The sequence below is a fragment of the Aethalodelphis obliquidens genome, unplaced genomic scaffold, assembly GCF_003676395.1.
Source record: "Aethalodelphis obliquidens isolate GAN/ISIS:26980383/991018 unplaced genomic scaffold, ASM367639v1 scaffold70, whole genome shotgun sequence".
In the NCBI taxonomy this organism is placed as follows: domain Eukaryota; kingdom Metazoa; phylum Chordata; class Mammalia; order Artiodactyla; family Delphinidae; genus Aethalodelphis; species Aethalodelphis obliquidens.
Window position 1 is genome coordinate 987,696 of NW_020838014.1, and position 21,505 is coordinate 1,009,200.

A 21,505-nucleotide genomic window follows, 5' to 3' on the forward strand; every position below is an offset into this window, starting at 1 on the left:
GTGGTTCTTCTGCAGGAAGAGGCTGCAGACAGGGCAGAAGCAATGCAGGCCACACTCCCCGCACCCATGGGGACATCCACTTCTCCGTGCCACCCACTCCCTCCTAAGGTTTTCGACGCTCACGCTGCCATGCCTTTCTAGGAAACGCCACTGCGGGGCGCACGTCCCACAGAGTGAGTCACCCACCAGAGAGTCAGGAAGGGGCAGGCATCTTGGCTCAGGCTCAAGAGTTTTCCTACGCGGAGCCCGCGCCTTGGCCTGACCTGATGGGTCTCCTCCCCGCGCCAGGCTCTGTAGGCTCGCCCTCCTGGGGCACAACGGGCGTGTAGGTGTGGCGCCAGTGGAAAAGAGCGCTCCTGCGGCAGTCGCGGGGTGCGCAAGGAGGAGCTGGCGGGATCTCCAAACTTCAAAAGCGCACCCGCTATGGCCTCTACCTGCCCAATCCCCGCTGAAAGCGGCCGGGCAGCTCCCCACCCTCCCCTAGCTGGCCGGGCTGGCTGGGCTGGGCCTTTCTTCTGCAAGCGCACAAAGATAGAGATAAACGGCTGCAGCTGGAGACCAGACTAATTGATACAATAAGTTCTACAATTGCCTCGAAAATAAGGTAATGATCTGGCAGAGGGAATGCTTTGATCTTATCAGCCAAGAAAGACCTCTCCAACTTGAAGGCCTCTAACTTGAAGTGTGAAATCCAGGAACTGCCTGCTTGCTCTCCGCTCCTCCCCCATATCCCTGCTCCCTGCCTGACACTAAGGCTTTTCCGGAAGGGATGGAAAGACCCTTCTCCGAAAATCTGGAGAAGAAAATATGCATGGAGAAGGGGTTGCTTCTGGGCTGTTCGGGAACAGGGGGATGGCTGGAATGATTTCTCCAGCCCTAGAGAAGCTGTAGAAGAGCGGACGGGGGGGTGGGGGAAGGGGGAGGAACAGACTGGGATTATGAAAACTCTGATTTGGTTCAAGCGCGATGAGGTTTCTTATACAGTGAGGGCTTGATTTGGGCTTTCGGGCAGGAGAGGGTAACAGAGGGAGGAAAACCTTGGTCCTGCCTTCTCCAAGAATCTGCGCACACACACACACACACACACACACACACACACACACACACACACACACCACACACACACACACACACACACACACCACGCACACACACCCCTCTTGCTCTGCTTGCTCTGTGGGTGTCCCTGCCTGGCAGAGGCCCCATAACAAAGAGGATTAGAGAGATGAGCTAATCTGGTTTGTATCCCAGACATGGCCCCAGAAAGGGACCTTGTCTACCCTGATGTTTAAGAGGGTAAAGGAGTGAGGGGGGTCCTCCTTTTGGGGCCTGCTGGCTGACAGTATCCGAGACTCCTTCCCACTGAGTTCTGAAGGAGGCTGGAGTCCTAACTTCAGGGTGGAATTTAGAGAGCAGAGAGGCAGAACCCTCAGAAGACAGGATGGACTATGCTACAAGAAAAAAGAGATAAAGACAGAAAGAGGCCCTGACGGAGGGAAGTAGATATCCACCTTGCTTGTTTCACCAGCGAGGAAACTGAGGCCAGGAGTGGGAAAGTGACTTACAGAGTCATGCAAATCATGTGTGGGTGAGCTGGGGAGAAAATACTCTGATTTCTTTCAGTCCAATGCACTTTGTACTGTGTTGGAGGGACTGCAGAAGAAGGTGTGAGACAGAGGGAAAGAGAAAGAGAGAAACAGACACAAAGAGAAACAAAGATACACACCGAGAAAAATATAGCGAGGAACACACACACACACAGAGTCAGAAAAGACACGGAAAGAGAGATGAAGTGAGTGAAAGAAGAATGAGAGACAGTCATACAGATTCATAGAGAGAAAGATGGAGAGACAGAGATACACACCAAGAGTCAAGGAGTGACAGATTGAAAGAGAGACAGAGGTTCCAACAGAGGAGGAAAGGCTGTCAGATACAGACACACAGAGAGACAAATGAAGACAGAAAGACAAACAACAAGAGGAATAGACACGGAATGACAGAAATATGAGCCAGAGACAGACCCAGAGAGGTGGAGACACGGAAGAGAGGGAGGCAGAGTGAAGCAAGGAAGGCAGAGTGGAGGGAGGCAGATAGTGGGCTCTGCAGATTGTTCCACTGGAAGCAAATCTCACTTCCAGATTGTTCTGGGGCCTAAAACAGGTGGTGGGGAGAGAGCGAGCTCAGTGTGTAGCCTATCTGACATAGGCAGATTGTGAGGGGGGGCTGGGGGCAACGTGGGACCACCCTCCCTTGGGGTTAGGCTGGTCAGTGACCACCCAGGATCCCAGCAGCACACCCACTGGCCTCACACAGAACCTGGGCCACCCGCCCAGGATGGCTGTCAGCCCGCCCACCGCCTGGCTCCAGTCTGATTACAGCCAAAGTGCTAAAAGGCTCCAGACCCCCAGGCCCCGCCTCTACGGTCCCGCCTCCCCAGGCCTCCTCTTCCCCCTTCTCCCTTAGCTCTCGCTTTTCCTTTCTCCAGGCCCCATAGGGGAGCAGTCTACTCCCCTGTTTGGCCACTGGCTGGGAAGAAGAGGGTCTCTGTCTCTAGCCCCCAAGCCCCCTTCCCTGGTTTGGGGCTGGATGCTCCTTCCTCCAAAGCCCTCTTGGCCTGGCCTCTTTGAGACACGTTCCATGCCTCGCCTGGGAGCTCATAAATACCAAGGAGAGGCCGGGTCGGGCTGTGTACAAAGCATAGATCCCCACCCCATACGACTTAAAAGCCCCTGGGTTCTTCCCAATCTCCCTACTCTTCCCCAGACACCTGCCTGGGGTGGCTGGAGAGGAAGAAACAGGAGTGGGGGGCACTAGGGGCCTGGGTGAACCTGGCCCCATTTCAAATGAGACTTTTCTAGGTTTGCAAAGAAATCTCAGGAAAGGCATCTCAGGGCCCCTTGTGCAAGCAGCAGGCTCAGGAATTCCTTGACTCCTATCCAAACCTCCCCCCAGCCCCTTCTCGGCCTTTCTCTCTGCTCGTTACCATCCACACCACCTCCCACCCACCAGGAAAGAGAGAAGGTCATCTCCAAAGGGGCCTAGGGAAGGGGGGCCTATAAGGGGGGGTAGACCCGGGGGGAGTAAGAGCTGTTTACTCACACCCAAGCTCCCCTTAGCTCATCTCCACTCCCATCCAAGGGCCAGTAAAAATTCAAAATCATTCAGCCACACACAGATGAGAGTAGAGTGAAAAAAGATGAATCTTAGCTCTGAGTGGCCCCATGGGGGAGCAGAGCATGAGGTGAGGTACGGGGTGAGGGAGACCCTTTTCTTTGGGGCACCCACTTTTGAGAGGGCAGGAGGCTGTGGTTCACCTTGAGGGAGGAGGAAGGTGTGCCTCTGACGGCTGGGTGGAAGTTGTCCTGCTGGCGGCCCCAGGGAGTCTAGAGTCCTGGGTGAAGGGGAGGTCTGCAGCAAACAGCAAAGCCTATCATCCCAGCCCTCAGATGGCTTTATTGTATTTGCATGAAAATGCCTTGGGGGCAAGACCCTTTCACTCCTTCTGTGTCATTTAGGATGCCCTGGCCAGCGCTGGGCACACAGCAGGACCGCGGTAAGTGACCTGACTCCATGCAGGATCCTTCAGACCAGAACTTGACTCCCGAGTCTCCTCCCCCAGCTCCCATTTCGGGTGGAGTAGGGGTGGGGGATGGGAGGGAGAAGCAGGTCAGGCGCTAAGCCTGAGCCTCTGGCCTTGACCCTCGCCTGGAAGCCCCACAACAGGCCCTTGCATGAGGAGCCCAGCTCTCCAGTAGCGTCTAGGACCCTGAGACTGGAAGTTTATTTTGAGATTTGAAGTCCAAAGTGGCAGATCCCAGAAAACCTCTTCTCTGGCTCCGTATTTGTTCTCTAGTTAAGTGGTTGAGTGCAGCTCTTGCAGTCAGCTGGCTCCTGCAGCCTGGGCTTCCTCCTGTGCAGCTGGGGGCTCAGAGGGGAGGGGAAGAAGAAGGAGCAAAGTGCCATCCTGGGTTGTCTACTCTAGGGCAGAGGTAGCCTGTAAGCATTGGGGAAGAGTCTTGTTCCCTCACCCACTTCCCTCCCTCCTGGATCTGCTGATGTTTCTGGGGGCCCCCTTAGCTCAGCAACATGCTTTAATAGTTGAGCATCTATGTTATGCCAAGACACCGTCCCACTTGACTATGAAGACAGCTGAAGCCAAACAAGGGGCCTCATAAGTGAGTTTGGGGCCCATGTGGGCGAGTCCACCCAAGGTTAGGGCTGATGTGATCATCTCTAGCTCCCCACCCTGCAACCTCAGGCCCAGATGTAGGAATAAACACAGGGCCAGAGTCACACCCAGGCCTGCGCACACAGGGGAGTCTGAGAGAGGCTGCCAGAGCTTGCAGAGCTTATAGACTGCTGCCCAGCATCAGGGTGGGGCTGGGCTGGGAGGAGGTGACAGAATGGTCCCAGGAAAGGGGCTTGGCCAGGAATGAGCCTGGGCCCATTCCTCTTTCATCTGCCCCTCTCAGTATAGAGTCTGAGAGGAAGCTCAGTATAGAGTCTGCTTCTTTTAAGCAAACTGGAGACTCCCAGACTGAGAGAGAGAAGGGGAGGGGAAGGGGAAGGTTGGCAGGGAGGATATGGACAGCATGTGGACCCTGCCTGGCCTCTGTATTTGCCCCACTCACTCACTCCCATCCAACTCCAATCCAGCCCCCATCTTCTACCTCCCCTCCAAGGGTGGGCACCTTCTCTCCTGCATGACCTAGACTACCGCTGTTACCTATCTGGACTCCTCTCCTCCTCCCTAGCTCACTCTGCACACCAGCCCACTCCCAACTGAGGGCCTCTGTGCTGGCATCCTCTTCACCAAGAATCTACCTGGCTTGTTCTCTCGCTTCCTTCAAGTCTTTGCTTGAATGTCCTTAATGGGGCCTACCCTGATCGTCCTAGTTACAACTCCATTGTTTCCCACTGTACTTATCACTTTCTAATATGCTATATGTTTTACCTATGATGTTTACTGTTTATTGTCTATCTTCTCCCAATATAAGTTAAACTCCACACAGGCAGAAATTGTTCGTTTTGCTTTGTTCACTAATGTGCCTGGCACAGTCTGGAACATGGTAGGGAATAAATATTTGTTGAATGAATGAATTCACTTCGCCCCCTACTACAGAAAGTGAGATAAAGGGGTGAGAGATGTGGAGAGGGGATAAAGGTCTCTCTTAGCCCTTCTCCCTCATATCTGCCTCGGGGACGTCTGCGGCGAGCTGCGCCCTGTCGCTCACACTCCGGAGTCTCTAACAGAGACCCCCACCCCCAAGAACTGACAATGTCTGGGGTTGAAGGGGCTGGGCAGTTTCCGGGGCGTTGTTTACACCAGGGCTTTATAGTATAGATAAATCACGGGGAGAGGCACGAAAGACACCTGGGAATGAGAGGCTAGGCAAGAGAAACTGAGTCTGGAGAAGAGGTTGGGGCCGGACCCCAGCCGGACTCTGGAAGTTATAAGATGCAGGTTTTTTTAAAAAGAATTTTTAGGTCTCAGTAAGGGCCACCCTGCCTCCAGAAGCTCTACCTGCCGGCCTGGGAAGTGCGGACGGAAGAGGGGAATCAATTTCTACAGCCAGAACCTTCCCCTTCCCAATTTACCACGCCCCCAGGCGGTTGGGGCGCTGGCGGAGGGAGGGAAGGGAGCAGTGGGAAAGAGGAAGAGTGGAAAGGCGAAGGAGAGAAATGGCTCCGGGGCTTCCACTCTCTCAGCAGGACCCCCACCCTGGCCTCTGGTTCGGGAAAGCTGCCCAGCTGTTTCTGATTCTTTCGTACTCGCAGCCCCGCCCGAAGGGGTGGGGGACCGAAGCATCGGGAAAGCTGGGAGAGAGTAGGCTCTGTCGAGCCCGGGCGGCCAAGGGCGGGGAGTCCGCGTCGGGTCCTCAGGTGTGCCGCTCCGCTTTGGCCATCGATTCCCGGTCCACAGGCCGGAGGGAAGCGTCGGGTCCGGGCAAGCGGGCGAGAGCTTTGTCTATAAACATTGTGTGCGGGGGCCTGGGGGTGGGGGCGTGGGAATACGGTGGGCAGCGGGTCGGAGGAACCAGGGGCAGCGAGCCGTAGATGAGAGAAGCCCCTACCTTAAGTCTGCTACCCGTGGCGCCCCCCGTTAGCGTTGTAAAGGGAGTTAAGATTCTCCCGCAACTCCCCGTGGCAGAAATTCTACCCATTTCACAGAAGCGCAAGAACGGAGAACCCGAAGAAATGACTGAGTCCTCTGTGGCTCACTTCAGTGTCACTGTAGGTTAGATGACAGGGGAAAGTGTCTGCAGCCCCCCTCACTCGGCCCTCCAGGCCATCACCCACGGAGGCTGGGGTTGCCAAATGAAGGGCGCTAGGACCCGGTGGCGCGGCGTGGGCAGGGGCTGGGCGCTCCGGGCGCCGAAGGACGCCGCTGCGCCCCGTCGCGTCCCGCCCGAGCAGGTGGGGGCGCGGCGCAGTGCTAGGGGCGCCGAGGGGCGGAGGCGGCCGCCACACCTAGGGCGCTGCGGGGCGCCCCGGGCTGGCGCGGGCGGAGCCGTCCTGAGGGCCGCGCGTGTCCCCGGCCTCGGCCCCGCCCCGCGCCGTCCAATGAGAGCCCGCGGCCGAAGGAGCTGTCGGCACACTCTGTCCGCAGCCCCACTCCGCGCCGCCGACCCCGTGACACCGCATCTCAGCCCAGGCAGCGTGCCCCAGATCCCGAGCTCGGCGCGGCGTCGTAGGCTTCCGGACACCTCTCCCTGCGCCCCTCTCCGGGACCTGGCGCCCCGACTTCTGGACTTTAGGTGCCCTTAGGTCCCCAGCCGCCGGCGAGACTTATGGCCCCCCAGGGGGGTGAAGTGGGAGCAGCCTGACTACCTTCAGCCGGTGCCCCGTCCACGCCCCTCCGGGCCGCGTGGCGGGAGTCTTCGGGGAGCTATGCTGAGGCCGGGTGGTGCGGAGGAAGCTGCGCAGCTCCCCTTTCGGCGCGTCCGCGCCCCTGTCTCCGAGCCCGCGCCTAGACCCACGAGCCCCGACGGCTCTGGGGCTTCGGCCCGCCTAAGTCTTGCTTGCCTTCTGCTGCTGCTGCTGCTGCTGCTGCCGGCCCGCGTAGACACGTCCTGGTGGTAAGTGTGGCTCTCAGGGCTGGGAGGGTGAGGTGCTGGGTTAGAGAGGCCGGACGCGCCGAAAGGGAGTATACAGCTCCCAACACCCGCTGCTCAGGAGACCAGGTTGTCGCTTTGACGGAGTCAGAGACGATCCGTGCAGGGCTGTCACTGAAGTCGCGGAGGGGCGCAGGGGGGCGGCGAGTGGATAAGGGGGCGCCGCTCCTTCCCCGTCTGGTGATGAGGGCGCTGGGTATTTGGAAAAAGGACGCCCGGTAATCGAGGCTTCCCAGACCCCCTGTATTTCAGCTCAATCCTCTTAGGGCAAAAGCTACCTTACGAGTTTCTCTCAGGATGGATTCAAGGAACCAGTCGCCCATCTGGGGCCGCGGTGGCCGTCCAAGAGGGCCTCCTGATCCCCTAAGGTTGGCCCCCCCACACGGGGGAGGTGGAGAAAGGGGCAGATGGCAAGGGCGGACGAGCCTCTCGCTAGTCTACCCTCACCCCATAACGCAGTAAGGCTTTGGTGAGGCAGAAGCACCCAGCGCAAGGTTTAGAAATGGAATTGCGGCAAAAACTACCCCCATTAACTCCCACAACTAAAGCAAACAAAACACTTGGGTTTGCATACTTCAGACATTCAGTCTGTTTTGAGGATCTCACCTCGAACCTTGATATCACCCTCCCTTCTTCCTTCTCTTCCTTCCCCAGATGGTCCCATCTCCCATCTTTCCCCTCCAAGAACTAGCGGCTTCTAGAGTCTCAAAGCATTAAGAGATGCTCTCCTCAGATTTCCTGCAGGCCTTAAGAGTCCGGAGACTTCACAAGACGGCAGATGAGGCAAAAGGAATTAAAAATCCACTGGATATCTATTCTTTTCGGATCCCCTTCCCCACGAAAGCTCTGGATGACACTCATCGTTTTCTCCCAGAAGAAAGAGCTGCTCTCTCTCCTCCCCCACCTTCTGGGGGCTGAGCAGGGGGAGAGTGGGACTGAGAAATGACTCAGTCCTCTTGTCTTTCCTCTTCACCCCCCAATTAAACTGGCCGCTTGGACTGGGCTATTGCCTCTCTCTACCCATGCAGTGCCCCCGTTCCTTTCCTTACTCTGCCCCTCCCCCCAATCCTCCCCTCCTCCACAAAGTGTGGTCTCTTTTCCCCTTGCACCCTGTGGCTTCTCTCCTCCGGATTTGGAATCTTGGCTGGAAGGGTGAGGGGTAGCTGGCTGAGGGGCCAGCGAGCTTGGGCTGCAGATTCCTATCATTTCAAGATGCAACTTTCTCCATCCCCATCACCCCCCACACACACCCCCCGTTTTTCCTGTCTCAGGAAAATCTCTCCTTTGGATCTTTTTTATCTCTGCAGTGTTGGGGAAGGCAAGGAGGGGGGTTCTGGATGGGGGAGCAGGGAGGCCCATATCTTACATCTGGCTTGAAACATTCCTTTAGAAAGGGAAAAGGAAGAAGGGGATGAGGAGAAAAGCCTTTCAAACTTCAGAGTGAGATTAAAGCCACCCTTTACCTTCATGGTCTCAGTCTGGCTGGGGACTTGTGTCTTCAGAGGCCCTGTAGAGGAAGGATGAAGTGACCACTGTGCATCTTTATCCATTCCAGATGACAATTTGCTTTTAGGGACTCTTGGTTGCTTCTTACCAATTTGGAAGGCAGTCTTGGTCCACATGGTGTTTAGGTGAGGAAGTGTCATTCTGGTAATTTCAGCATTCTGGTAGTGGTTCCTAAAAACCCAATTGGGGTTCTTCCTAGTCCGCATTTTGTCCCCTTGGCTACTCCTTCTCCCTTTTCCTTTCTCCCTCTACTACTCTCCCCCATGTGGTTCATATTAAAGATTTTGGAAAAACTCCTGGGTGGAAGAGCTAGCTAGGGAGGGAGGCGGGCGGGTGATAACAGAATTCAGCAGTCCCTGTGAAATGGAGGAAGGCAGCAACAGGGCCAGGATGGGCAGTGAGTGCACCGGTCATTTCAGTCTCCTTGCCTCACAGGGGTCACAGCTGCAGGCCCCAGATGCCTGCCTCAGTGGTCAGTCACTTCTGGGATAAAGTAGAAAGCTGCTTTCCAAAAGCAGGTCAGGCCCCAAGGTGATTATCTCTCTTTCTCTTAGGAAAAAACCCCAGCAAGACTGATACTCTGTACAACCCCCTGAAGAGATGCCTGTTGACTCTGTGTCCATGTTCCACTCAGGAGCAGAATGTCATCACTATCACCAGCTAACAGTCTGATCTTCCTCACAGCCCTTCCCCTTACTCTCCAACCACTCCCTTCCTCTCCCGACCTTTAACTGAAGGAGGAAACGGGTGGTCTCTTCTTAATCTATGAAAAAGAGAACAAGAAATAGGGGTCTCCTGGCATGTGCCTTCCTGTACTATTTTGTATTCTGCAGGGGCTGGGATGTAGGGAATCACAAGAGCAGGACTGTGTTCAGGACTGTGGATTTACAGGAGGAACAAAGTGATATCATGACATTAACATTATTGTTTTTTTTTTTGTTTTGGGGCCATGCCAGGGGCTTGTGGGATCTTAGTTCCCAGACCTGGAGCGACCTGGACCGCCGGGGGACATTAACATTATTGTTATCAACCACAGCTGCCATTTAATGAGCCCTTCCTACGCTCCAGACACTATGGCTAAGCACCTATAAGCATCATCTAGATGCAATCCCCATTATATTACAATCCCCAAAATAATCCAGTGAGGCAGATAATATTATTATCCCCATTTCACACATGAAGAAAGTGAAGGATAGGAGGGGCGTAGTATGAAATTCAAGTTCACACCAATTTTGGAGCCAGATTGGTCTACTCCTGGTTAATAAGCATTGTGTGCCTCTCTTAGGCTTGGAATTGAAAATGAGCTTGGACTTTGGAGTCAGATGTCCTTGGTTCACCCCAGTTCTCCTCTGACTAGCCCTGATGGACAGAGCTGGGTATTGTTAGTCTTTGTGACCCCAGTTTCTTCACCTGTAAAATGGAAATCTCTCTCTCTCTCTCATAGGATTTTTGTGAAGAAAAATGTTTTGTGAACTGTAAAGTATCATATAAATGATATTGTATTAAGATATTTAGGGAGAATAATTGTTTTATCCTTGTGTTCAAAGCCCTATATGGGCTGAGCTAAACCATGTACATGCACTAAAGACTGTAAAAGAAAGGGGGTAAATAAAAAAGAGGACCCCTAGCCTCATTAAAAAGACACAAACCTAAAACATCTGCAATGTCAACAAGGAATAAAGCTATAATTGAAATGAAGCGTATGGCTAGCTAGGAGGAGAGGGGAGTTGGGGATAAATCAGAGCGGTCAGGTTTTGTTTTTTTCACCAAATAGTTATTAAGTACCTGCTTTGTGCCAGACATTGTTCTAGGTACTGGGGATACTGAAGTGAACAAAACAGACAAAACTCCCTGCGTTCATAGAGCAGCATGTCCTAATCACCTGAGGAGGTGGGTAAAATGCCAGTTCAGTAGGGCTGGAATGGGGCCTGAGGCTCTGCATTTCTAACAGATTCCCAGGAGATGCTGATACTGCTGTTCTGGGGACCACACTCTGAGTAGCAAGGAGCTAGAACAGGGCATGAGTCACTTTGTCAAAGGAAGGGGTATGAATTGGTCAAAAGCAGGTAAAGAGAGCATTCTGGAGCAGGAAGCTGGGAAGGAAGTAAAAACTTCTGGAAGGGAAACAGAGCTACAGAGTCAGGGGCATCTCACCCTTCTACCAGCCCATCAGCTGGGAGATGCCTTAAATATCTTTGTGCCCCTAACAGATGAGCTCAGTGCTTGGCACATGGTAGGCATTTTGTAGGCACGCGCTGAATTGAGAGGGGGATGACCTGGGCCTCAGGCTGCCTTGCTGGAGGCCCCCACACTGACTGCAAGGTGCTGACCACTGGTCAGGAGGCAAGTGCCCTGCTCTGCAGAATCTTGAAGCAGCTACTTAGTGGGATAAGGGTGGTAGTAAAGAAAATTATCTTCCTGTCTTACTGAACAGATGTTCCCACGCTCAGTGAGGATGTAACAGGAAGGACCGATGTGGGCTGCAGCAGAATGGAGCTAAGTCAGACCACAGGAAGGACTTTTTACCAGGGTTTGGCATGCCCCATTCCACACTGTCTCATGAGGGCTGGATTACTGGTCTCCCATTCCCATCCAACCCCTGTCTTCCCAAGCCCCAGTAAAAAACAAAAAACAACAAACACCCATTGCCTAGAGCAGTACTCGGGGGTGAACTGAGGAAGCAGAATGGTGGTGAGACAGGGACAGGCTCCAACTCCAACGGTCTTGATTCTCCAAACAAAGCACCGCAGCAGTGGGTGTAACTCCCGGCTGTGCGTCAGGCAGCCCTTTCCGGCCTGGCCCAGCCCAGGGTGTTTATTTTGTTTGTTCCTGGAAGCTGTTGCCCTGATGGACAGTGCTGGGGATGCTGATTCCGTGGGATTTGTTAGTGGTGGACTAGCCCTCTCACCCCTCCCTGGGACAGATGGGCCCCATCAGCCCTGCTGAATTCCAGAAGAGGCAAACATCAGCCCTCCTTGTGTTTGAGTTGGTATCACCAGTGGTGATCCAGTCTGTGGGTGAGGGCTGCGTTTACAAATGCAGGGGGCCGGGTGGGGGGGAGTGTTGCAGAGAACATAAAGCCCAGGGCAGTCCAGCTTTTCCCTTCTCCCCACTGGCTGCCCTCCCTTCTCCTCACCCACTTCTAGGCCCATTTTGGGGCCCTTCCCAAACCACAGGCTCATTCACAGCCCAAATCAAATCTTTTCTGTCTGTAGCAGCAACTGCCCTCCATGGTCCCCATCTGTTCAGAAAAGGGGCGAGAAAGCGTCCCTTTGATGTGTTAGGACAGGAGAATAGAGAATTCACAGCAAATCAAGGCATGTATGTGCTGGGTGCTGGAGAGATGGAAAGGGAGTGAGAAGTGGGTGTATGGGTCAGATCTCATTTGGTGGCCTTGTGGGGAAAAAAGGTGATGATGAACTCCTGTCCTCTCTCTGAAATGTTCTTCCTGAGGCGTGTGGTGGAGTCCAGGGCTAAAAAGTGTTTGAATGAAGAAAAACTACTTCCTTGAGACAATTGAGAATGACTCTAGCAACTCACCTATCTTTTATTAGCTCACCCAATTGATCTTCCTATAATTGTTCACATTGGGCAGATTGGGGACTGGAATATGGGGAGTGTCACCCTGTTGCTTAATCTTGGTCTTTGGCTTCCCACTGCAAACAGCCCTCTGCCCATGTAGATTCATCCAGGACATTATGCCCTTTAAGTTGGGACGGATAATTTTGAAAGACTCATTAGTTAAGAAAGGTCATGGGACCTTGAAACAAAGGGTGTGGGGAGGAGAGTTGGGGTGGGGGGTCTTCCTCCCCAGACCTCGGGATTGGGAATGAGGACTCTTAGCTACACGGGTCTGACTAGAGCTATAAACGTCACTCAAAATTGCCCACTATATCTCTTCCCACTGACTCCTCCCTGTCTCCATCCTTCTCCCATACCATGTCTTTATGGACCAGCCACGCAGGACGTGCCTCTGACATGGGGTATAACAGTGTTGTCTCAGACTCTAGTTTTATTAAGTTTATTTTTCCACGAGGCTCTTAATGTTTATTAAATAAACAGGCAATGGGGTTTGTGTGACATGCCCACAGCTTCTGTGTATGTGACACATGCCTAGCCTGTGTTCTGGGAGTGTGTGTCATTTTGGCCTTTGGCTGGGGAACTGGTAATGGTGAGAGACCACTCAATTACTTTCTCTGCAACTGTTTAATTATTTCTCCAGAGCTTGTGAGGATCGGTTCTCCCCATTGGCCTTGGGGAATATCGGCCTTGGTTGGAGGAAGGGGAAGGAACCTCTCAAGGTTTGAATGCCAAACCTTTCCTCCCCTTCTCCTAATGCAGAATAAAGCCAGGATGCTCTGACAGGGCCATCTCCACCTTGCAGGTACATCGGGGCGCTGGGGGCCCGAGTGATCTGTGACAATATCCCTGGTCTGGTGAGCCGGCAGCGGCAGCTGTGCCAGCGTTACCCAGACATCATGCGCTCGGTGGGCGAGGGTGCCCGAGAATGGATCCGAGAGTGTCAGCACCAGTTCCGCCACCATCGCTGGAACTGCACCACCCTGGACCGGGACCACACTGTCTTTGGCCGTGTCATGCTCAGAAGTAGGGGCCTCTTCCAACCTGCCCCAGCTCCTTCTCTTTCTATGCTTGGGTGGTGAGTGGGTAGTATAGGCATGAGCCCCTCTCTCCTCTCCTGCACACTACTTCATAATCAGAGTAAGAATTGTGGGCAGAGCCCAGGATACAGTTGGAAACAGACCCTCAGTACCTTACATATGTAGGCAGTGACCCCTTTAAATCCCAGTGTTCTGGGATGATGGGTCAAAGGAACAGCATTCCCTGGTACCTCCATCCTTCTTCCTCCCTTTTCCTTCCCCTCCCCAACCCCCAGCCTGCGGATATCCATGCACTGTAAGGCTGAGGACTGGAAATGGCTGCTCTGTTCTTACCAACACCATCACTACCCTCACCCCACCACTCCCAACACTATAATAATTGGAGCAAGGAATAAACAGAAAGGTGATATGTAAATATTTGGAGAGTCAGCGGCTTGGACCTGGCTCAGCAAAAGAGCTAAGCAGAGCTAAACAGTAAACTAGCAGAAAGGGAATGAGATGAGAATGTGGAGGTGTCAGAGGGACAAGAGTGATGATGCTTCATCAATCCCCAAGAGCAGGGAAGGAAGAAAGCAGGCTGGGGAAAGTAGCATATCTCTTCAAATAGGATGACCCCTGGGCTGGGGTCTCCATTGTAGGGGAACTGTCCAGCAGAGTGGGCCTGAAAAGGCCTGGAATGTGGACTAAGGCTGGCTTTGCTAAGCTGGGGTTGGCACTCAGTGGGAGGGAATGATTCACTGTGAAACTTTTCAATGGATGGACCCAGGGAGTTTGGAAGGAAACAGGAGTACAGGTCAGCCCAAGAGGTCAGACATACAAAGAAGTGGATAGAGAGTTGTGAGGGCTGAGGGGAAGAGGTCAGATTCACTGGGGAATGCTCTTGGAAGGGAAGGGTACCTTGAATAAAGGAGGTACAGGGGTTGCCCTGGGAAAGAAAAGGAGAAGAGGTTTCAGAGTTGAAGGTTGTGTGGGCTAAAGAAGGGGACAGACAAGGGCCTCTTTCCTGAAACACACTTCTACCTTTCTCTCTCTAGGTAGCCGGGAGGCAGCATTTGTATATGCCATCTCATCAGCAGGGGTGGTCCATGCTATCACTCGTGCCTGTAGCCAGGGTGAACTGAGTGTGTGCAGCTGTGACCCCTACACCCGTGGCCGACATCATGACCAACGTGGGGACTTTGACTGGGGTGGCTGCAGTGACAACATCCACTATGGTGTTCGTTTTGCCAAAGCCTTCGTGGATGCCAAGGAGAAGAGGCTTAAGGATGCGCGGGCTCTCATGAACTTACATAACAATCGCTGTGGTCGCACGGTCAGTACTCATGTCTGTGCATGTACATTCATATTGGCTGGGAGTGGCCAGTATGTATGATCATGGAGTAAATGTGAAGGTGGAAGCACTGAAGGCTTCTGGATTACTTCCAAAAGCCCCAACCCCTGGAACAGGAGCAGTAAGTGCAAGGGACCTGAGGAATGCCTAGGTTCAACCTGGAGCATAAAGAGTCTTCACATAGGTGGAAATTAGGGAAAGGTGGAGAAAAGAAGGGAAATAACTTTTTAAGAAAAAAAGAATCACCTCCTAAAGTCCGAGGAGGATAAAAGCTTGTTCTAGTCAGTGCACTGGTCTTTGAGCACTTCCTATGCTGGCCTAGTACTGTGCTGGAAAATGACATGCAACAAAAGCAGAAGGCATGGTACCTTGAACTCTAAAACACATGAAAAGTAGAGGCTGTGCCATAATTATGAACAGAATCCTGGGGCTTTAAAGTTCAAATGGGCTATCATGAAAAGGAAAGCACTGTTGGTCTAGGAAGGTTTCCTGGAAAAAGAGGTTCTTCAATTTGATCGGGAAGAATGGGTGGAATCTGACTGGGGAGAGGACAACCGATGGCTCCACTAGCCAACCAGGGCCAGGACCAGCAGACCTCAGGGCACTCGTGCTTTTAGTCCTAGGGATGACCATAAAGTACCCTGACTGGCTGCCTTTCCCTTACCTGCCTCCCCACCTCCCAGGCTGTGCGGCGGTTTCTGAAGCTGGAGTGTAAGTGCCATGGCGTGAGTGGCTCCTGTACCCTGCGCACCTGCTGGCGTGCACTCTCAGACTTCCGCCGCACAGGTGATTACCTGCGGCGGCGCTATGATGGGGCTGTGCAGGTAACGGCCACCCAGGATGGCGCAAACTTCACAGCAGCCCGCCAAGGCTATCGCCGTGCTACCCGGACTGACCTTGTCTACTTTGACAACTCTCCAGACTACTGCGTCTTGGACAAGGCTGCAGGTGAGTAAGGAAAGTAGGTAGAAACATGGAGCCCTGATTTTTAGTGCAGGCACCTCTAGTTAGTCACGGTCTCAGGAGTTAGGGAAGGAGGTTGGAGGAGCCAGTCAGACGTGAAAACCTTGTAATAAGATTGTTGATTTATGCCTCAGTCTGCCAGGCCCAAAGCTGCCTAGAGAGGAGAAGACACTGAGCTCCTTGAGGCCTGAGGTCATCTATCACTCCTTTATATTCGCAGCATCTGGGATATAGTAGGTACTACTAAGTGAATGTTTAAGTCAATCACCCATTTCAGTACCAAACAATGTATGGGCTATACAGAAGCATAAGATACAGACTAAGTTTTGGCTCTTTACAATCTAGCTAAAGAAATGAGATATAACAGGTAGACAAATGCAACTGCCAAAGAGAGAAATTAAGAAAAGTTTACTTGAAAATGTGGAATTTAAGCTGTTTCTTAAAGTGTGGGGATTATCTGGATAGCTAGAGAGAAGAACAGGTGGATATTCTCTACACGTGAGTAGAGTGGTAGGTGGGAAAGCACATGATCTGTTCTGGGACCAGAGAGCAGATTAATCTGAGTGAAGGTTTTGGGTAAGGAAGATTAAAGACAGAAAGGTAGTAGGAAATACACCATGAATGACCTTGAAAGGGCTTATCCAGTGTGCTGCCACTGAAAATTCTAAAATGGAGTTGAGGAAGCAAGGAGAGAGGAGATCCCTACCAAAGGCTAACCATCAGCAGAAAGCAGCAAATCATTCTTGAATCTGTTCCATGTATTTGCGGTGGAATTCTTGGGAATGCTGGAAGGTGATGTGGTGTTCCCCTAAAAGAGTGGAAGCTAACCATCTTGGCTCATATTTCAGGTTCAGACAGGTTAAACTAGGAACAACCTGCTATGCAACAGAACTGTTCTTCCCCTGGTTATTGTTATGGGCTCCCAGACTCTTCTCTGTAGTCTCAGCAGTCAGGACCTCGGTAAGGGGAAGCCAAAACCCTTAGCTGTCTTCCATACTATTTGTTTTCACCTATCAGTGTCATTCCTGGAGAAGCAATTAGCTTGGAGCAAAACTGGGCACAGAAACAGGGTGGGGCTCTACCCAAGACACAGAGAAAGTAGTTTGTGTACTTTGAAGGGTGCTAGGAGAAAAAATGTTAAGAAAGCACTTCTGATTCTCCTGGTGATTTCCTGCCACTAAGTTTGTTTTCTTCCCATGTGGTATAATTCAGAGGGCTACTCTCTAAATGCCTAGAAATAATTCCACAACATCCAGGGTGTAAGCCTATGCTGTCATCCTAAAATGCACCTTTGGGGAAGGATCTTTGGAGTTAGGAGGGAGGATGAGTCATATGTGTGTTGGTTGTTCTCAGAGGCATAACACAGGTCTCATAAAACCCACAGTGGAGCCTGGAATTCAAAGGGTACAAGTCAGCCCACAAGGGAGTATGGAGCCAGGAATTCCCTCCAAAGCAGTACTGTCCCATTGAACTTTCTGTGATGATAGAAATGTTCTACATCTGTGCTCTCCAATACAGTAGCCACTTAGTTACATGTGATTATTCAGCACTTGAAATATAGCTAGTGTGACTGAGGAGCTAAGTATTAAAATTTATTTAATTTTCATTAACTTAATCTAAATGACCATATTTGGCTAGTGGCTACTACATTGGATTGCTTGGCTCCAGAGCGTAGAAGAGGCTTCTGGTGCACAAGAGAATGACATTAAGACCTAGCCCTTGAAATCAGGCGGATAACATATATAGTAGACCTAGTCAGCCTATACTCTAGAGCAGTGGTCTCTTAACATTTTGGCTTGTGTACTCCTATCATTAAAAAAAAAATCTGAACATGTGCCTCCAATATATGTATATTTACTTATGAATTATATCTATGTTTCATTGTACTAAAATGTACATTATAAAACATACATACAAAGTAGATATTTTAAATTGATGAGCCCAAAAACAAATATAGAAGTACTAGCATTTTCTCTCCATATTCAGTGGAATGTGGAGACTACTGCTATAGAAATCAGTTAATTTATTCATACCCTTCTTGAACCCCCAGGCTAGTTATGTTCCCATCTCTGGGAAAGAGGTGAAGTAGATATTCTCTAGGATCCATCCCATCTAAAATTCTATGATTTTGTGATCTGTTGGCAGCATCTCTTTTGCAAAAATCAGTCAGGTTGTGAGGTGGTGAGCATTCTCTGTGCAGGGGGAATAACACAATCCCTACCCTTCAAGGGTTCCTACCATAAGGGGTAAGGCAAGGGATATTCTTTAGGCATTCCTTAGGGAGAAGCCTCCTGCCAGTAATGCTTATCAGTTCACCCCCTCAGTTGATCAGAGATTATAGATATAACTATCTACTGAGTTAGGTGCTATTATAAGAAAACTAAAGCCCAGAGAGATCAACTAACTTGCTAGATCACACAACTAAGAAGTGCAGATTTAGGTTTTAATCCTAGACAATTTGACATGAGGCACATGCATTAAATTTTTAATGGCCATGCTATACCACTTTCTTGTATAGTACAACTTAATGAAATATAAACTAAGGACCGAAATATTAACAAATGGTAACTGGATCAGAGTTGTAACAAGGCTTCTTAGAAAAGGTAAATTATAGGCTAAGTTTTTTATTTTAACTTTTTATTATAGAAAATTTCAAACATAAAGTAGAGAACCTTCACCCAGCTTTAACAATTATGACATTTTAAGGCTAAGTTTTGAAGGGGATATGGAGATGTGTATTGGCAGGGAGGGCATTGCAGGAAAAGTCAATGGTCTTTGGGGAGCCTTGATAGTGGGAAGAAACAAGCCTGGTACAGAGGGCAGTAAGAAGATGATCATTTTGGCTAGTGGGTGTATTTTCAGGAAAAGGGATTCTTTATGGTTTCCTCACGAGGATGTGGGTAAGGGAACCCAGAGTGGCTGAAGTAAGAGGTAACTTGGTTCTCACTCTCTCTCTTCCCCAACCCAGGTTCCCTAGGCACCGCAGGCCGAGTCTGTAGCAAGACATCTAAAGGGACAGACGGTTGTGAAATCATGTGCTGCGGTCGAGGGTATGACACAACTCGAGTTACCCGTGTCACCCAGTGTGAGTGCAAATTCCACTGGTGCTGTGCTGTGCGGTGCAAGGAGTGCAGAAACACTGTGGATGTCCATACTTGCAAGGCCCCCAAGAAGGCAGAGTGGCTGGATCAGACCTGAACATATAAATACCTCACTCATCCCTCCACTTCAAACCTCCTGACTCAAAAGCACAAGACCTTTGCATGCACACCTTCCTCCATCCTCAACTCTGGGCTGCTACAGCTTCTATTTAAGGACTTGTAAAGTACTCCAGAGGGACTCTGGTGTCCTAGCTGGTTCCTTAGCCCTGGGAAGGAGTTGACAGGGGATGTAAAAAACTGAGCGGCTCCCTGACTCCCCACTCTGGAGGTTAGAAGGCAGAGTGGAAGAGGTAGGAGTCTTCAGAGCGATATGAGTTGCACTAAAGCACATGGTCAAGGTTCATTTTTCCTTTCCCTTGCATTGGCTTCCTGACACATCTTGTGTGTGCAAGAGAAAGGATACCTGGAGAGAACTTCTTTTTCTCCTACCTGGCTGAGGGTAGATGGGACAGAGATGAAACCACGTATCTCTTCCCTGGGTCAGTGTGAGCTAACTGCCTGGTACCCCAAAAGAAACTCATAGGCTGAAACATTCTTCCATTATCAAGAGCCTGGGATTGCTAGATAAGAGTTAGCCATAGCGGACAAGTTCCATTCTCATGCTATTATGTTTATAAACTGCTGTGTTTTGTAGGAGAAAAGAATTATATAACTATACAAACATACATTCTCTTCTAATCTCTCCTTTTCAACCTGTATCAGCCAGCACTGCCTCTTTTGCTCACTTGCTGACTGTACAAACTGAGTGGCATGCAGTGTCATGCCATGCCTAACAGATAATTAGAATACCGTAGAACACTCCTAAGAAAGAATAATTTAGTAGGTCTGCCTAGGCCTTGGGATTTTTACTTTTTTAAACTTTCCACACATCATTCTGGTGGGCAGCCAGGTTTGGGAAACACCAAGTAAAAGATATGTGACTCACCGAGCATGGGAGAGGGTAATAAGCCTGATCTCAAAGGCCCACATGAGGCATTAGTGTATACTAGGCAGGTAGAGATCTCTGGCTTTGGCAATTTTTAGGAGAGGATCCTAGCCTTTAAAGCTGGGAGCAGGAACCAGTGGTTACAGAAGGAAGGCGAGCTGGGTCTTGGGGCCAAGGTGGTGAACAGCTTAGAAAACAACCTTTCCTCATTTATTCAACAAATCTTTATTTAGTGACTCTCCAAGTCCTGGTGATTATTATCCTTCAATCCACATTTGGCTTAAATTGGGGAGTTCCTTCTGTGCTACTACTCACTGCCTAACTAAGCTTGTAGTGGTAGAGTCTCCAGAGATAGCAGGCTTAGTAAGCTAAAGGGCAGGACACAGAGTCCCCAAAATCATGATCTCCTATTTTTATATGACTTGGACAGTGGTTATCTCTTGCCTGTTGATATTTTAAAGGAGAAGAGTGGTATAGAAATTTGCAGTTATGACAGACCTGGGTTGAAATCTCAGCTGTGCCAGTTACTGTTTTTGATATTTTGAGAAAGATACCCAAATTCTCTGAGCCTCTATCTTCTCACCTCTAAAATGAGCGTACAAACTTATATCAGATATTGAGTTTTAATTACGCCTCAAACTCCAACCAATAGACCCTCTTACCAAAGCCTGTAACTGGTCTAGCCCATCCTGACTTCTCACAGAATCTTCAGTTCAGGACTATAAGGTATTGACAGCAGGCTGTATATTAAGGAGCCTACCCAAGGAGTTCTGAATATAGGCCACTTTCCTTTCCCCGAGTTCCTCTCCAGCACCCCTTGGGGTCCTCACATGTTTGTGGAGCAGCTTTACTCCGCACAGGCAGCAAGAGGATGGGGGTGCTATAGCTCTGGGCCGTGGGGGCAGATTTATTTGGATGATAGGACTAATATTTGTGTAACCTGCTGAGACCTATGTGGGAGAGTTTAGGGTGGTTTTTCTTTTGGTGAGGGGGTTTGCTCCAGTTTCACATCCATTAACACAAAACATGAACTAGTCAGGGCCCTTGTGGTCTGTGGTGAGGGGATTCCTGTGGAGAAATAGGACTGAGTGAGTCAGGCCAGGGGAATGTCTTCCTTGCAGAGTGGAGTCAACTGGATAACTGATGAGCCAATGGTGGGATTAGGGAGGGGGGAAATGGGAGGGGAAAAGAAGAGTTTCTGACATCTTGAGCTAGGATTAAGAGGAGGAAAGCTCTAAGGTAGTGGAAGGGTAAGGGGCTCACAGTCAGTCTGAACTCAAGAATAGAGTTGAATGAATTACAAAAGGATGCTGTCTTGTATCCTGGGCCACTGGGAAGAGCTCTCAGGTCCCAGTTAGCTTCAGCTCTTACAAGGTTATCCAGGTTACCACATAAATGATAGCCTAGGCCTTCCATGGGAAATCAACCTGAGCTAAATCTACCTGTGTTCTATTATCTTATTCTTTCTTGGTTCTTACTCTGTGGAAGGAATCGGGCCTCTTCTGGCATCTCATACTGCTCTGTGCTTTTCCCTGGGCTCCAAGTTCTAGTTCATAAAGACCAAGTTTTGCAATTTCCTATAAATGGTTAAGAGAACAGCAAGCTGTCCAGAGAGTGAGAGGTCTGAAAAGTGAGGTGGATAGTGAGAGAAAAGAGGTCCATGTAAGCCCCATTACAGAGGCTGTGTGGCTCCCAAAAAGAATAATGGCCAAGCAATTAATTTTTCCTCTTATTCCTTAGCTTGCCTCTGCATTCCGACTGGCTTTACACAACTGGCATCCATTCTGCACTATACAAACAGAAACTAATTTATCTGGAACAAGCAGCAAAATGAGAACTTTATTTGGTGCAGTCAGGACCCCATTTAGTTCTGCTGCTACTCACTC

General features: G+C 50.6%; 2 protein-coding genes across 12 annotated transcripts in view; one reads left to right on the plus strand and one right to left on the minus strand.

Moving 5' to 3' along the window:
• ST7L (suppression of tumorigenicity 7 like) overlaps positions 1-21,505 on the minus strand; it is a 151,956-nt gene that overhangs the window by 49,623 nt on the left and 80,828 nt on the right. The window contains exons 15-17 of one of the 10 annotated variants that reach the window (XR_003429573.1): positions 8,710-9,384; positions 8,579-8,622; positions 7,078-7,307 (exon numbers count right to left, since the gene is read on the minus strand). The exons of 7 other annotated variants lie outside the window; for them this stretch is intronic. Coding sequence is in view for 2 of the 3 variants with exons in the window: in XM_027091065.1 (XP_026946866.1) it covers positions 9,349-9,384 (36 nt within the window). In the remaining variant the exon portion in view is untranslated. 2 more of the 10 variants (XM_027091070.1, XM_027091065.1) reach the window with 2 other exon arrangements.
• WNT2B (Wnt family member 2B) lies at positions 465-19,516 on the plus strand. 2 transcript variants are annotated; one of them, XM_027091084.1, is made up of 5 exons: positions 465-604; positions 13,006-13,226; positions 14,275-14,552; positions 15,254-15,518; positions 18,502-19,516. In XM_027091084.1, the coding sequence occupies exons 2-5, from the start codon at positions 13,100-13,102 to the stop codon at positions 18,729-18,731; spliced, it is 900 nt and encodes a 299-aa protein (XP_026946885.1). In that variant the 5' UTR covers positions 465-604; positions 13,006-13,099; the 3' UTR covers positions 18,732-19,516. The 2 variants fall into 2 exon arrangements, with proteins under 2 accessions (XP_026946885.1, XP_026946886.1); XM_027091085.1 differs by lacking the exon at positions 465-604 and adding an exon at positions 6,878-7,079.